The sequence below is a fragment of the Bos indicus x Bos taurus genome, chromosome 27 (assembly GCF_003369695.1).
Source record: "Bos indicus x Bos taurus breed Angus x Brahman F1 hybrid chromosome 27, Bos_hybrid_MaternalHap_v2.0, whole genome shotgun sequence".
NCBI lineage: Eukaryota > Metazoa > Chordata > Mammalia > Artiodactyla > Bovidae > Bos > Bos indicus x Bos taurus.
In genome coordinates this window covers 15,673,130-15,688,532 of record NC_040102.1, presented here as the reverse complement: position 1 = coordinate 15,688,532, position 15,403 = coordinate 15,673,130, and the positions used below count along the sequence as shown (strand labels likewise).

At 39.7% G+C, this 15,403-nt stretch overlaps 1 protein-coding gene across 3 annotated transcripts in view; it reads left to right on the top strand.

Moving 5' to 3' along the window:
* PDLIM3 (PDZ and LIM domain 3) overlaps positions 1 to 10,964 on the top strand; it is a 31,162-nt gene extending 20,198 nt beyond the window's left edge. For 2 of the 3 annotated variants that reach the window (XM_027529614.1, XM_027529613.1), the window contains exons 5-7: positions 6,097 to 6,227; positions 8,433 to 8,544; positions 9,966 to 10,964. In XM_027529614.1, coding sequence (XP_027385415.1) covers positions 6,097 to 6,227; positions 8,433 to 8,544; positions 9,966 to 10,155 — 433 coding nt within the window. In that variant the 3' untranslated portion in view covers positions 10,156 to 10,964. Of the gene's footprint in view, positions 1 to 4,346; positions 4,611 to 6,096; positions 6,228 to 8,432; positions 8,545 to 9,965 lie in introns of all 3 variants that reach the window. The other variant, XM_027529612.1, reaches the window with a different exon arrangement.
* Positions 10,965 to 15,403: the final 4,439 nt, after the last annotated feature.

Sequence of the window (15,403 nt, the reverse complement as noted above, 5' to 3'; positions counted from 1 at the left end):
AATAATGAGCAAGATCTCTTCTTGTCTGTCAGAGAAACAGATCATCGTCAGACGATCCTTTACAAATCTTCTCTAGAGACTAAATTCCAACTTACGAGGAAAGAAATGAGCCTCCTGTATTGCCACATCAGGAAACAGTGACTTCAGGAAACCTGAAGTCCTCTGACCTCAGCTCCATCAACCAGCCCAGAGGAAGGAAGTGGGGGTTAGGCTGGATCAACCCTAACAGATCAGTGAACAATGATCTACATCAGGTGTCCCAATTGCTTGTCTGTAGGTGGAGTCAATTCACAATGTTTTATTTAACCCTCCCGTTGTTTAAAAATACAGAATTTAGGTCAGTGCCTTAAGATGGAACATCTACTCTCCATCTTGGCAAAATACCCTTAACTCCCAAGCGTATGACACCTGGCCCATTTTCATATATGTGTGACCCTCGTGGCCCCTGGAGACATCTGAGTTTATGCTGCTTGCCATGGATGGTCAGTCATCACTTGATATATGATTTCCATGTGCAGACCTTTCCATGAGCTAGACTCAGGGCCAGAAAATGACCTCAAAGTAAGCCAATTTTGTGATATCAGACTCAGAAAGAGGAAATGAAGTAAAAGAGCTGGAGAAAGATGCTATTAATAATAAGGCAATGACTACTAAAGACATCTGACCCCACTAGAATATAAACATATTGTATCTCCACTACCAAGAAATGAGGCTAGGACAGTAAATGCTCAGCAAATGTTCATTAGATAAAGGAACAAAATCTCGAGAGTGCCTAATTAGACTTCCTGATTAGCAAGAAGAATCAGGAGCTGTTATTCCTCCTGCATACTGGCAACTTTGAACAATCCTTTTTGGCTTCTTTTAGTTTTTTCCTCCTTCATATTTCATTCTCCTCTACATCCTTCTCTATTTCCCCACATTCAACAGTTTTCCAACCCCACTCTCAATAGCATAAAAAAAAAAAAAAAACTGGGTTAGAAGTTAAAATGCTCTTTTACTATTGAATAAATATATATACATACTTCTTCCTAAAGAAGCATAGTAAAACAGATATACTTGCATTCTTTTGAGATTAACATAAATGTAAGCTCACTAACATGAGCTATAGAACTCCACGAGGCTTGAGTAAAATGATACATTAGAGTAACACAGATCTTGCTTCTGCTAAAGACCAATTACATTTAATAGCAAAATTCAGGGTAAGTCAGAGATTCAGGTACATAATGCCCTTCTTTAATATTTTCATTTAATTCAAACATGGTGACAATGACAAGCTACTCATAATTTTTTTATTGTAAGGTGCCTTTCAATCTAGCTAAGTTTGGAAGAGGGGAAAGGAAAACCAGATATGAAAGGATTTGCTTAAAAAACAGGTACCAGTAAACAAACCTTAAAAAATTCTAAAATTGCTTCTATTATCCTCCCTGTCTTCCTGTGGCCCCTCACTATTTGCTCTAGCTTCCAAATTTCTTGTTCTTGCCAAATAATTCTTCATCAAGGTGGAATTTTGAGTGGCTACTTATCAAGCAATAACTACACCATTAATAAACAACTTTTGAATCAGATGTAAGTTGGAGATACCAATATAGTCATCTCCCTGGGTCTTAATACTAGTTGCTGCTGCTGCTAAGTCACTTCAGTCGTGTCTGACTCTGTGTGACCCCATAGACAGCAGCTCACAAGGCTCCCCCGTCCCTGGGATTCTCCAGGCAAGAACACTGGAGTGGGTTGCCATTTCCTTCTCCAGTGCAGGAAAGTGAAAAGTGAGAGTGAAGTCACTCAGTCGTGTCCAACTCTTAGAGACCCCATGGACTGCAGCCTACCAGGCTCCTCCATCCATGGAATTTTCCAGGCAAGAGTACTGGAGTTGGGTGCCATTGCCTTTAGGGTTCTTTTCATGGTTTCATCGTAACTGACCCATATTAAAAGAAAAGTATTTTAATATGAAAATATGTAAATGTTTAAAGCCAAAACTAACATTAAAAGTTCAGCAAGGCATTTTATAGATCCAAGTGATAAAATACAATCCAGTTAGTGGTTTTTGGACAAGCTGCATCCAGAAGCATGTCCCCAAAAGTCCATATACACAGCAGGGAAATGAGTTCTGTGTCTAATGATCTATCCAGTTGTATGATAGTAATTGAGTGTATCATCAGCCTTACAGGTTGCCAAGTCAATAGCTCAATGTCATGAAATTTCAGCAGTATCTACCTTTCCAAGTCACAGGAATAGGTCATGCTGACCCATGATCATCTCCACAGTAACTGGAGTCCATGAACACTATTTTTTAAGCATCAGTTCAAGAGCTCGTTTAAAATCGTTCCAGAAGTGTATAAAAAAGATAATTGTCATTTGCTTAGGTTTTATTTTCTATGTGAATAGATAGACATGAGCCCTTAAATAGAATGATTAAGAAACTAGGAAATAGAAGACACAATCTCTGCTTAAACAAAATTATATACACAGACATGCATGTATATAAGAACACTAATAAGAGGGGAAAAATAATATTAATTACAACTATAAAGTAAGTTCTATCTGTAAGTTCTGAGTTAACCATAGTTTACATCTCCACTATCTAACACCATGCCTGGGACACAGTAAGGTCAGAGTAGTTATAAAATGCTTGTGGAAAAGGTTCACTATTTTAAGCTCCAGTCTCCCAATACTGAAATTCAGTGTCTCAAACCCCTAAATTACAATTTAATAAACTTCATTATACTGAGGTCAAATCAATATGATCCTGACTGAATTGCACTCTAACTGAAATTTCATTTCTACTCTTTTATCAACTGAAGTCAATTTCAGCAACCAGTATAGTGTTAAGCCTATGAAAATGGTGAATAAACCACTTGATATTTGTGTGTGTGATCAACCAATTTATTGACTGAGTTTCAAACAGGTTCTCAACAGCCAGGAAGTGAAGGATCACGTTCATATTAACCTGCTTCATTTAGTCTGTGCAGGTCAAATTGGATAACACAACACAAAAAAATTTTTTGTAACTTATTTAGTGACAAGGGTTGCCCAGACTAACCAGGCTGCAACACTGATGAAGCCAACAAAATCAATCTTCAATATATTGGGTTTGGAGTTTTTGCTCTCTGTATGGGCCTGAGGTTGACATTAATAGCCCTGAAGAGTAAATGCAGGCAGGGGCCATACTTGAGCCCTAAGGGAACACTGACTGAGATAAACACACCATATAAACTGTTCTCTGCCTTGAGTTTACAGCAACACTAACTTGCAGACATGATAGAAGCTGACATCAATACTAATGTTTCCTTTGGCTTTGTCTTAAATGACTATGCTTTAAAAAAAAAAACAACAATATATTCCATTTCTCAAAAAAATGCATTTGTCATGCTGCATTTAAAATGCATGTATAAAAATGACTTTTAGTCATCAGCATGTCAGTTATAACTAACCTCATATCTGTAGAGAATTCTATTCATAAGTATATGAAGTTTCTGTAGTTGTTCTTAAAATTGCATGACTGGCCTTTCTGATGTTTTAGTAAGTTCCTTTGACTTGACTTTAAAAGGAAATGAAAAATATGCATGAAAATATATATGTGCTTTCAAAATTTTGCAAGAAAATAGCTATTAAAGAAATATATATATACATATCTTAGCCCTAAGTTGCATCCAAAGAGTCTGAGATCACTTTATTTGCTCTCTAATTATTAATTTCAAGGTGACAAGCATTTATTGGCTATTTCTAGGACCTATATTAAGTCACCAATTTCTTAAAGTGTAGTCTTCACAAAATTAGAGAACTAAATAGAAAAAGTTAAAATAGTAACAAATATTTATAAAATGTCATAAAACAGAATCTTTACCAGATAACTTCAAGTTGCCAATTACTTTGAATTAAGCCCAACTATATTTCTGAAAATACTTATTTTGCAGTGTTTAGCCTAAATATTTGATTGGATCTTCACACTGCATATTCCTATTACTATTTGTGTAGGATCATTCATTAATATTTTAAATACTGCAGCTCAGAAATGTAAAAGGATTCCAGCTAATGCAATTCCCCTGTGCCACTTCCTTTATACACAACTCTTTTCCCATGAAGCTTTCACCTAGCAGAGCATATTTTATAGTACAGCAGAGCCAAGAAATGCAGTATCACCGGTATCTTAATTCTGTGAAACTTTTTTCAATCGTGAATTTTTAAGTGTTCCCTTTCTAAAACAAATTCTAGCCAGAAATAAACATTTCTTTTCCATTTGATTTAATTCACCTCTTACTTTTAACCTCTCTGTACTTGTTCTCTGTGTTCCCCTGTCTGGATTTTCTGGTTCCCGTGTCGTCTTGTGTGTGACGTGGTCATTAACACAGTGGATGCAGCACTCTGTCCGGTGTTGATGGCGGCAGTGGGCGTAGCACCCCTTCTTCTGTCAGTACTCTTAGTACTATTTGCCCAGGTGACTTGAAAGTTGCTGCTAAGATGGCCCCTAACATTCCTTTGGAAATGGAACTTCCTGGTGTGAAGATTGTACATGCTCAATTTAATACACCCATGCAGTTGTACTCAGATGACAATATTATGGAAACACTTCAGGGTCAGGTTTCAACAGCTCTAGGGGAAACACCCTTGATGAGGTAATAAGAGCCTTTCTGAACCGTGGGCATATTAACTAAACACATGGGCAATGTTGACTTTACTGTTATCTTGTAGCATTGTCTTAATCGAAAGAAAGCTTTAGGCCTTGTGATAATGGTGATTTGAGAAATTAAGCAAGCAGAGTTTTATGTGACAGCAATAAAATGAAATCATGACAGGACGAAATGTACATGTCTTTTGAAAAACTACAATGTACTTTGCAAATGTCTGGTACAGTACTTCTCAAAAGTGATTTATAATCTGGGATACTGTGTTTCTTCTTTGGGTATCAAAAACTGGGGAAGGGATGGGAGGTTCAGAGAAGTTTTAAAAGAAATGATATCTTTTGTCTCTTCTAATGGCATCTTGTGGAAGAGTTAATTATTTTTGCCATGAGTAAGGGTTTGTAAGTGAATATCTCAGGCTACTAATATAGATATCTAATTTCCATTGGTCTCTATTTTGACTAATTTTTTCTCTATTATGCATATTTGTTCAAAGTACTTTTCAATTAAAAAGATTTATTAGAAGATAAAACCTTATTACTTCTTTCAATATTATAGAACCATTATAAAGTATTATAATGCTTACAAGTGTTATGTAACAATATCCCAAAGATAGTCCTTGGGATAAGATAATAATAGCATAATGTATTTCAAAGCCATTTGCAAGGAGCTTCAGATAGGTAAGATGATTATTTCCAAATATGATATAGGTAATAAAAATTTGTGCAAATAGCAACTACCTTTTCTAGATAATGCAATTAAATGACAAAATAGTAAAATATTACAGTGCCTGACATGTATTTTTATTGTCGCATTTTTTATTGTTCAACATGAATATATTTGTAGAAAGTTTATTAAAATAAATCATCTATCATTTTTGTAAATGAATTATAATGTAGCTATTTAGTAGCCTATACAACTGACTTCTGTGTGAAAGACACTGTATTATGCGCTTTCAAACACTGGGAAGTTGAATTCTTCCATTTACAGGCAAAATGTTACCTTGATTCAAGAGTTAACAAAACTAAACCATACACTTTTGGTTTAATATCAAAAATGAATCTGAATTTTATTAACATCTTTATGACTGAGATAAACTGGGCTCACTCATGCACTTTCTATCACACGTATGTGGTCTTTTATTTCTAAAAGGTTAATTTTGTTCATATTATAATTATATATCCATCAGACGCACGCATTGTTTTTTAAATTACTATTTCCTAACAACGTTTCAGTTGCCCTCCAAAAGGATTCTTGCACATGGAGAAGTGCTGAAGTGACCCCAGGTTAATCAATGATATTTTTTAAGGCAACCCGTGTGAATTCACATTATACTTAACTGTAATAGAGATTAACTTGAGAATACGGAATCTCTGTTGGGGAGGTGCTGTAAATACAGCAGTCACTGCTTATTGATATCTTGTGTCTTCCTGCGCATACGCACGCTCCTGACGCGGCTTCCCGCGGCATGTTGTTTCAGTGAACCCACGGCCTCCGTGCCCCCCGAGTCGGATGTGTACCGGATGCTCCACGACAATCGCAATGAACCTACCCAGCCTCGCCAGTCGGGCTCCTTCAGGGTGCTCCAGGAACTAGTGAACGATGGCGCTGGTGAGCAGTCCGTGAATGTCTGCTGAGACGTTGTTGACAGAGGTTATTGCAAGGGTCAGGGGAGGGGAGGGCAGCAAGCATAATGGGAATGAGAGTCTAAAAATTGATTTTCATCAGTCATCAAATGACTCTTTGCTGTAAAAGGATTTGGTGTTGCCTGGTTTAGGAGGAGAACATCCAGAGCATATTTAAGGAGCCACCAACTTGATGGTAAAAGAGCATCAAAGATAAATCCTATCTCAGTAGTCAAGGGCTAGTTCAGCTTATTGATCATAAAATACTGCAAAATTTCTCAGCCTCCCCCATATCCCAGGCTATCATAATCATCAAATTTTTAGACAACACTGGAATGAACAGCACAGTCCCAAATCCTGTGCTGAGCTGCTTTTCACATGTGATCATTTAATCCCCACAATAACTCAGTGAGGTAGGAGCTGTTATTTCCCCTATTTAACAAAAGAGAAAATGAGGCATAGAGAGGGTGGATTTGCACAAAGCCACACAGCCAGTAAGAAACAGAGTTGGGTCTCCAGCCCACTCCTGGGGTCTTCAGAGTTTATGCTCTTACCAATGGTTTTCCATGTCCAAAAGATACATACTGTCCTTCACAAGTTGCACAGAAATGCAAAATGCCCCATTAGTATAGCCATTATCAAACAAATGGAAACTAAGTGTTGGTGAGGATGTGGAGAAATAGGGACCCTTGTGCACTGCTGATGGGGAATGTGAAATGGTGCAGCCACTGGGAAAAACAGTATGGTGGTTCCTCAAAAAGTGAAACAGGAGAATTGCCACGGGATCCTGCAATTCCATTCCTAGATGTATACTCAGAAGAACTGAAAGCAGGGACTCAAACCAATACTTATGCACCAGCATCCACAGAAGCATTATTCACAACAGCCAAAAGTTGGGAACAACCCAAATGTCTATTTACACATGAATGGAAAAACATCATGTGGTATATATCCATAAAAGTACACTATTATTCAGCCTTAAAAGGGAATGAAAATTCTGATATATGCTGCAACATGGATGAACCTTGAAAACATTCTGCTAAATGAAATAAACCAGGGACATAGAGACAGATATTGCATGATTCCATTTATATGAGGACCTTAGAATAGTCCAGTCATAGCAACAGAAAGTATAATAGAGGTCACCGGGGTCTGGAAGGAGAGTGAAATACAGAGTTAATGTTTCCTGGTTACAGAGTTTCTGTTTTAGATGATGAAAATGTTCTAGAAATAGGTATCAGTGATGGTTGCACAAAATTGTGACCATACTTAATGCTACTGAATTACACACTTAAAATGGCGAAGATGGTCCATTTTATGCTATGTATCAGTTCAGTTCAGTTCAGTCACTCAGTCGTGTCCGACTCTTTGCGACCCCATGAGTCGCAGCACGCCAGGCCTCCCTGTCCATCACCAACTCCTGGAGTTCACTCAGACTCATGTCCATCGAGTCAGTGATGCCATCCAGCCATCTCATCTTCTGTCGTCCCCTTCTCCTCCTGCCCCCAATCCCTCCCAGCATCAGAGTCTTTTCCAATGAGTCAGCTCTTTGCATGAGGTGGCCAAAGTACTGGAGTTTCAGCTTTAGCATTATTCCCTCCAAAGAAATCCCAGGGCTGATCCCCTTCAGAATGGACTGGTTGGATCTCCTTGCAGTCCAAGGGACTCTCAAGAGTCTTCTCCAACACCACAGTTCAAAAGCATCAATTCTTCGGCGCTCAGCCTTCTTCACAGTCCAACTCTCACATCCATACATGACCACAGGAAAAACCATAGCCTTGACTAGACGGACCTTTGTTGGCAAAGTAATGTCTCTGCTTTTGAATATGCTATCTAGTTGGTCATAACTTTCCTTACAAGGAGTAAGCGTTTTTTAATTTCATGGCTGCAGTCACCATCTGCAGTGATTTTGGAGCCCAAAATTTAAAAAGGAAAGATGCAAAATGTTCTCTGTTCCTTTGGGCATTTTGTAACAGCTCCCTACAACAACAACAGTTTTTTAACTAATTTCGTTTTGTAAGGTCCCATTTCAGAATAAATTATGCTTGAACGAATCCTGGTTCTTTCCAAATGATATTGTGGGTGAAGGCTAAGAATTCCTCAGGTTAAAGTGCACACCTTAAAATAGAAGCAAAGTATAAACCGTAGCCAGCTGCTCCCTGGCCATAAATGGAAGCACTTTGTATTTCAGATGACCGTCCTGCTGGAACTCGGAGTGTGAGAGCTCCAGTTACAAAAGTCCACGGCGGTGCTGGCGGCACGCAGAAGATGCCATTCTGTGACAAATGCGGGAGTGGCATCGTGTAAGTTTCATTTTCAACCCCAAATTCACCACCAGTCTTGGCGTCAGTTCCCTATTTCCTCTAAAAGAGACTTGAAGTTTTACAAAAAACAAATTTCTATTCAGCGAACTGAAATATAAATGTCCACAACATTTAGGGCAGTCTGACCAGAAATCCTTTAGGTTTAGGTGTACCCCCAAATTAGCATAGAATGTGAGGTGGAAATCCTGACTTATAATTTCAGGTATATGTTCATGAAAGGAAACTGCCCCAGAAGTATATCCTAAAAGTCATTTCCGAGAATCATGACTTCACTTCACAAAGCCCTCCCTTTGTTGATGCATAGTCTTTGAATTCTTCCTTTTCTGTGTAAACCCAGGAAAACAAATATGGGGGTCATCCAGTTGTTCATTAAAACACATTATCCTTAGTCGATTTCTTAAAGTTGCACAAATACTGAAATATGATTTTTTAGACACAAAGTCAGCTTCCATTTTAAGGGGCTTTAGGTGTAAACAGCCATCCTTGCTAGTTTCAGACCTTCAGGTGAACCAGATCATTTCAGTCCCTCCACCTCCTGCCCGTGGGAGCATGTCTTCCATCCCCTTTTTCTGTTCCCCTGTCACTAGCTCTCACACTGAGGAGCTATCAGTCGAGTCACCCAGGAGGCATCCCAGGAGGGTGGGGGAAGGAGATAAGCCTGCTTATAGCACAGAGGGGGCTGGGAGACAGAGAAACTAGCAGGACAGGGGGCTGGGGGCAGAGAGGACCTCGTAACACAGGACAGGTCGTGATGTTACCTAAAGCATTGGGGTGGCCAATAAGTTTGTTTGGGCTTTTCCATACACCGCAATGGACAAACCCGAAAGGATTTTTTTTGGCCAATCCAACAACTGTTGCTCCAAAGTTGGAGTACACTGTTTTAACAGTTTACTGTCGAAATGCAAGTGTACCCACCCATGAAAATTCCATCTCTGCCCTTTGATCTGTTCTGTGTTCCATAGAGTGGACGCTGGACCACCAAGCTAGACAGTTTAAGCAGAGGGACTTTGGTTGTATAGACAACAACCTTGGTCACAATCCGATTCCTTTGCAGAGGATTATCTGCATCATCTCTCCTGCTTCCAAAGAAACAATGGGGAGAGATCATGAAGTAAGATCCTATCATTTCTCTAAAAAAAAAAAAGAAAAGAAAATTTGTTTGAAAAAAAAAATCTGAAAAACATTGACACGTGAACAACGGAGAGAAAGCCATGAAGATTTATTGTTGTCTTGGCTCTCCCTGGCAACGGCATCAGTTTCACAGCTGCGCCCAGTTTTATAGCTGTTCTTTCCTGAATGTGAAACACCTGCCTTATCTATAGTGTTGTCTCCCTTTGGGTCATGTTTTTGGCTCTATGTGTGTGTTTGTGTGTTCACGAGGGTCTCTTTTTCCCCACCAGTGGTGCGGTTGTGAAAGCGCGGGACAAATACCGGCATCCGGAGTGCTTCGTGTGCGCCGACTGTAACCTCAACCTCAAACAGAAGGGCTACTTCTTCGTGGAGGGGGAGCTGTACTGTGAAACTCACGCCCGGGCCCGCATGAGGCCCCCGGAGGGCTATGACACAGTCACCCTTTATCCCAAAGCTTAAGTCCTGGCAGAACGAGCTCGCACACACCCATGCGCACCCACACAGGCTGGTATTAATGGCTTTGGGGCAGATTTATAGCAAAGTGCTGATGCCAAATCTAGAACCAAGATTTTAGACACTTACTGTATTTTTAGGAGAAAGAATGGGAGGTACCTGCCTGCTGTAACACAAACATGCATTCAACTGTTTGGGGGGGAGCTTAGCAATAACTTAATGGCATTTAAAGCAATAATTTTTTCTTGTCATTCTCCACAGTTTACATTTATATTATTATGACCATCAAACATGTAAACATCAACATATTTGGGGAGTCCAATTGTCTTTCCTTAACCAGCTGATTTTGCAATTCTAGTAAATACCAAATGACAATCTTGTATTCTAACAAAACCTGCAGTGTCTGTTATCTGTTTCAACAATTACAGTGCATGTCAGGGAGAAATTCTCTAGATCTCTCTAGTTTCATATTCAGTCATACTGCTGAATGCAACATAACATAATAAATACATAAAATATTTTAAAAATACCTAATGAAGTGGCACTTGCTGAATTCAGATAAAATCAACATTCCAATGAGGGAACCCAGTCCTAACTTGCCATGTACAACTCAGGTTGTACATGAGTGACAACTCGGATATTTTCAGGAAAAAAATATGGTTTCTTTAATTTTTTTTTTTTGGTTTCTTTAATTTTTATAACTCATTTGCTCTTTCTTATGAGCCCACAGTTTCTGCTGATTGGAGGGGAAGTTTTAAATTTGCTAGTTAAAGGTGATACAGTCTCAGATTAAAACAGTTTCTGTTGCTTTGAAATAGTCTCTTTCATTTTAAATGTCTCTCAGATAAATATTCAGACTCCATCAAGGCTAGTTCTTTATTCTCAAGGCTCACCACCACCATCTTCTCCTCCCAAAGATGGCACCTCCAAGAGGAGACATTCAGGGGACCCTCTGGGGAGGAAAGGGGTTGCTGCTCTCCTGGGGTCCTGCTTGTATTCTCTGCTGAAAATCCATGGTTCCACTCGTGCTGTTTTCTCAACATAGTTGGAACCAGGCAACAAGCCCAGCTTTACCACCACCTCCAAAAGTCTCTGCTCAGCTTTCTGTGGAGTCATGGTTTCTTTGCATCTCAGACACGAACCCCATCTGGCCCCTGGCTCAGCTCAGGCACCTTGCCCTTCACCATGGTGGTGCCACGGCAATGCCCCCTGACGTGCATGTCTTACCTACTTCCCAAGCTCGTCCCTGGGGACAAAGAAGACGTTACGAAACCGTCCTCTCCAAGTATAAACCATGGGAACCAGCAGGCTGGGGAGGTGGGGACGGTCTCAGGCCCTTGGTCTCACCCCCTTGTCACAAAGCCATGTCTACCCGACTGCAGCTGCTGCCTCTGGGCTGGGAGCAAGGACCCTCCTATTGTCCCAGATGGAAACCAGGGCCTGTGTTGTACTGCTCTGGGATTCTCCTACACTTCTCTGGTTATTTCTGACCCTGACCAGTCTGGGGTTTTGAACTAGTGACACAAGACAGAACAGCTGCCCCACCCCTCGGGCCATTTGAGATGGAAACTGGAACCCCTGCACCAAAACACAAATTCGTTCAAGGAGCAATTCCAAGAAAATAGAAAACGATGCGATCAAAGATATGACTGTATTCAAACACATTACTTTTTTGGTTCAGATGTTATTTTTAAATTTTTTTTTTTTCTGGGAAGGATATAATCTTAAAAGTTTGGAAGCTAGAGAGCAAAGGAGTGGTAACTGATTTAGGAAACCTGAGAAAGTTAAAATCCAAAGCAGCAATGGAGAAAACTGAAGACTCAACCCAGAATCTTGAAAAGGCGAGGGAACTGATAACATAGGCATTTCTAGACTAGAGGATAAAGGTGGGGTTAATGATAAGGAGGGTCATGGACAAGCTGTTTGAGAAGCACTTAATCCCCACTGTGTCTCCTCTCTGCCCCTCTCTCACACACCCATAGCCTTTCCTAGTGGAAGTTTGCCTCGTATTATCTGGAGAAAGTAAAACAGCATCTCTGGAGTCAGGAAGCAAAGTTGAAAAAGAAGTTAAATAAGAATGAAAGACTCATGAGAAGAAAAGTGTACATTAGACATTATGCTATACATTAATGCATACTTTATGTTAGGTATCAGACAGTATTTTCCTTAAAATTATATTTTACATATTTTATAATGAAGTTCTTAAGTTCAGATGTTCAATAATGAGGGGGAAAAGTAGTACGGTTTGAAAAATAGTAGTAGTATGGCTCTAATCTGAAATTCTGCAGCCATATGGCTTAAAGCTGCTAATTCAGTCTATGTGACTAAGGTCTGTGATTATTACTGTTTAGTCACTAGGTCGTGTCCAACTCTTTGCAACCCCGTGGACTGTAGCCCATCAGGCTCCTCTGTGCATGGGATTTCCCAGGCAAGAATACAGGAGTGAGTTGCCATTTCCTCCTCCAGGGGATCTTCCTTACCCAGGATCCAACTCGTGTGTCCCGCATTGGCAGACAGATTCTTTACCTGGGAAGCCCCAAGGCTTACGAAGCAAATTCTCAAATCGCATGTCCATTATTTTTAATTAAAATTATTCTTTGATGATTAAATCTAGAATTTGAACATAAAGATAACTTTATGACAATTAACCCGTAGAAATGAATGCAATATAAAAATCATTTTAAAACATACAAAGTACAGGGTGAAAATAGCAATGTTATAATGGAAAGGAATTAAAACTTTTTAAAAAAGTAAACAAATAAGAAAGCAATATTTCTCCCTGTACTAACACTTTGTCTTTCAATAATGAATTCACACCTGGGCTTATATAGGAATTCATGCCACAAACAAAGAATGCCAACCCGTTTTTATTTAGCTCTCAGAATACTATATCTTTGGAGAAAACAGATTAGTCACTGTTTTTATATTTATAAGCTTATTAAAACCAGCAGTGATCAATGAAATCATCTGTTTAAGAACTCTAGGCTCATGATTAACTAAATTGCTCTTTTTTCAGAGTAAACCCAGGATAGAGTTGCTACACCCTCTACCAATGGGACAACTGTTTGAATAAAAAACAGTTCTGGTTATCACATACATTTGCACCTGTGTAAGCAAAGTAAAGTTAATGGCTAACATGATATGCAAACAGTTTATTTATCTCTACATAAGATAATCTAAAGTTTGTCCATCACAGGAACATTCTAAGATAGGCAGGATGGAGCTTGGGGGTTCTTCTACTAACAACCTGAGTTGCAAAAGTTTGTCAAGCCGTCCTTTAAACAGATTTGATTCTAGCCTTGAGAAACTACTACTTTATAACCATTACTCTTTATTACCATGTCATCATGGCCTAATGTCCTTTCTTTTGCTTGTTTTGTCCTTATGCTGTGCTATCTGAATCTTAAACATCAAAAACAAAATTTGAGAAAGATTGAGAGCATTCAGATAATTCAAGCAAATAAACCATTTACTTGATCTACATGAATATTTCAAAATAATTGTCTTAAGCTTCTATTCATGTTGGAGAGCACTCAATACTTGGTTGACCCCCTACCAAGTAAGATATGTTGACACTGAACCCAACAAAATGGATTTTTGAATACATTGGCTATATTTACAAACTGACATTTTCAAGCTAGCTAGAATGCTTCATGTGATGAAGGTTAAAACAAAGCACCTATAAGAAGTGGTTGCTTTATCATAATTTCTTTCATTCAAATTTTGTAGTAATGTTATTAATCACACTTCAGAAGAACATAAAATGATTATATACAAATTGTTTCTGTGCCAAGGGCAAGAATATGTTGCAGAGTTTCAGACCTACCTCTTATGAGATCAAATTCCCATTTTATCTCCTTTCCTGAAGTGGAGGGGATTGAAAAATTACCTGTGAATTACCAGTGTGAATTACCTGTCGTGTGTATATATGCCAAAGCGCATGTGTATCTGTGGTTCACTAAAGCACCAAGCTTATGCTACCAATGTTGCATGCAAGAGCCTGCTTTGTGTACCATGATGCCTGGGGCACATGCTGTTCCGCCTACCCCTTCACACATCTGGGCTCCAGATGCGGCTGAGTTCCCGAGGCTTTCAGCCTTGACCCTTCCGGAACCCTGCTTCATGTCTCAAACCTTGTCGCTCCTCCACATGAAGACAGTCCTTGATTCCAGCGCTGCTTCTGCCAGCCAATGGAAAAGACTAATTGCCGCTAACAAGTACTATTAATTTTCTACTGCCCCCTTTATGTCAAATCGAATACTTGTGTTTTGTTCTGAAGACAGCCCTTTAATCTAAAAAAAAAAAAAAAAAAGACTTCAAGGGTAGGAATTCTAGATATATGGGAAAAGAAAGTTGGAAAAAGAACTTGAGGAATAGAGTAATGGGCATGATCTGGACCAATAAGGACCAAGTCTCTCTCTCCTTTTTTTTTTTTTTTTTGACTATGCTATGGACAGAGGAGCCTGGTAGGCTACAGTCCATGGGGTTGCTGAGGGTCAGGCACAACTGAGTGACTTCACTTTTACTTTTCACTTTCATGCATTGGAGAAGGAAATGGCAACCCACTCCAGTATTCTTGCCTGGAGAATCCCAGGGACGGGGGAGCCTGGTGGGCTGCTGTCTATGGGGTCGCACAGAGTCGGACACGACTGAAGCGACTTAGCAGCAGCAGCAGGTCTTTGTTGCTGCACATGGGTTTTCTTTAGATGCTGTGAGTGAGAGGGGACTACTCTATAGTGTGGCACATGGGCTTAGTTGCCCCAAAGCATGTGGAATCTTCCCGGACCAGGGATCGAACCCATGTCCCTTGCGTTGGCAGACAGATTCTTAACCACTGATCACCAGGGAAGTCTGGACCAACAGTCTCTTTGACCTTAGGAAGGTTTGTCCGATCTGTAGGGATGATGATACTGAACTTGGCTCTCTGACAGAGGCTGAAGAAATAGGGAATGCACTTTCTCTGAAATGAGGCACTTCCATTAGATAAGGCTGTTTGTGAATCTTACAGAGGGTGCCTATTTTTCCCACTCAGTCTTTCTGTGTCATGGACTCCTCAGCCTGCACGCATGCTCACATACTCTCCACCATGCTAAAACTCTCTCTTTCCCTTATATCTATTCCTTCTCAAGCTCCCTTGATAATCCTCTCTTTAGTACAGGCAGATCAACTCCACTTTCTGAGTGTCCCCACTACACCATTTGTAAGTCCCCTAAGGCAGCAATCAACTTCCTAAGAGCCAAAGCTACTGGCTATT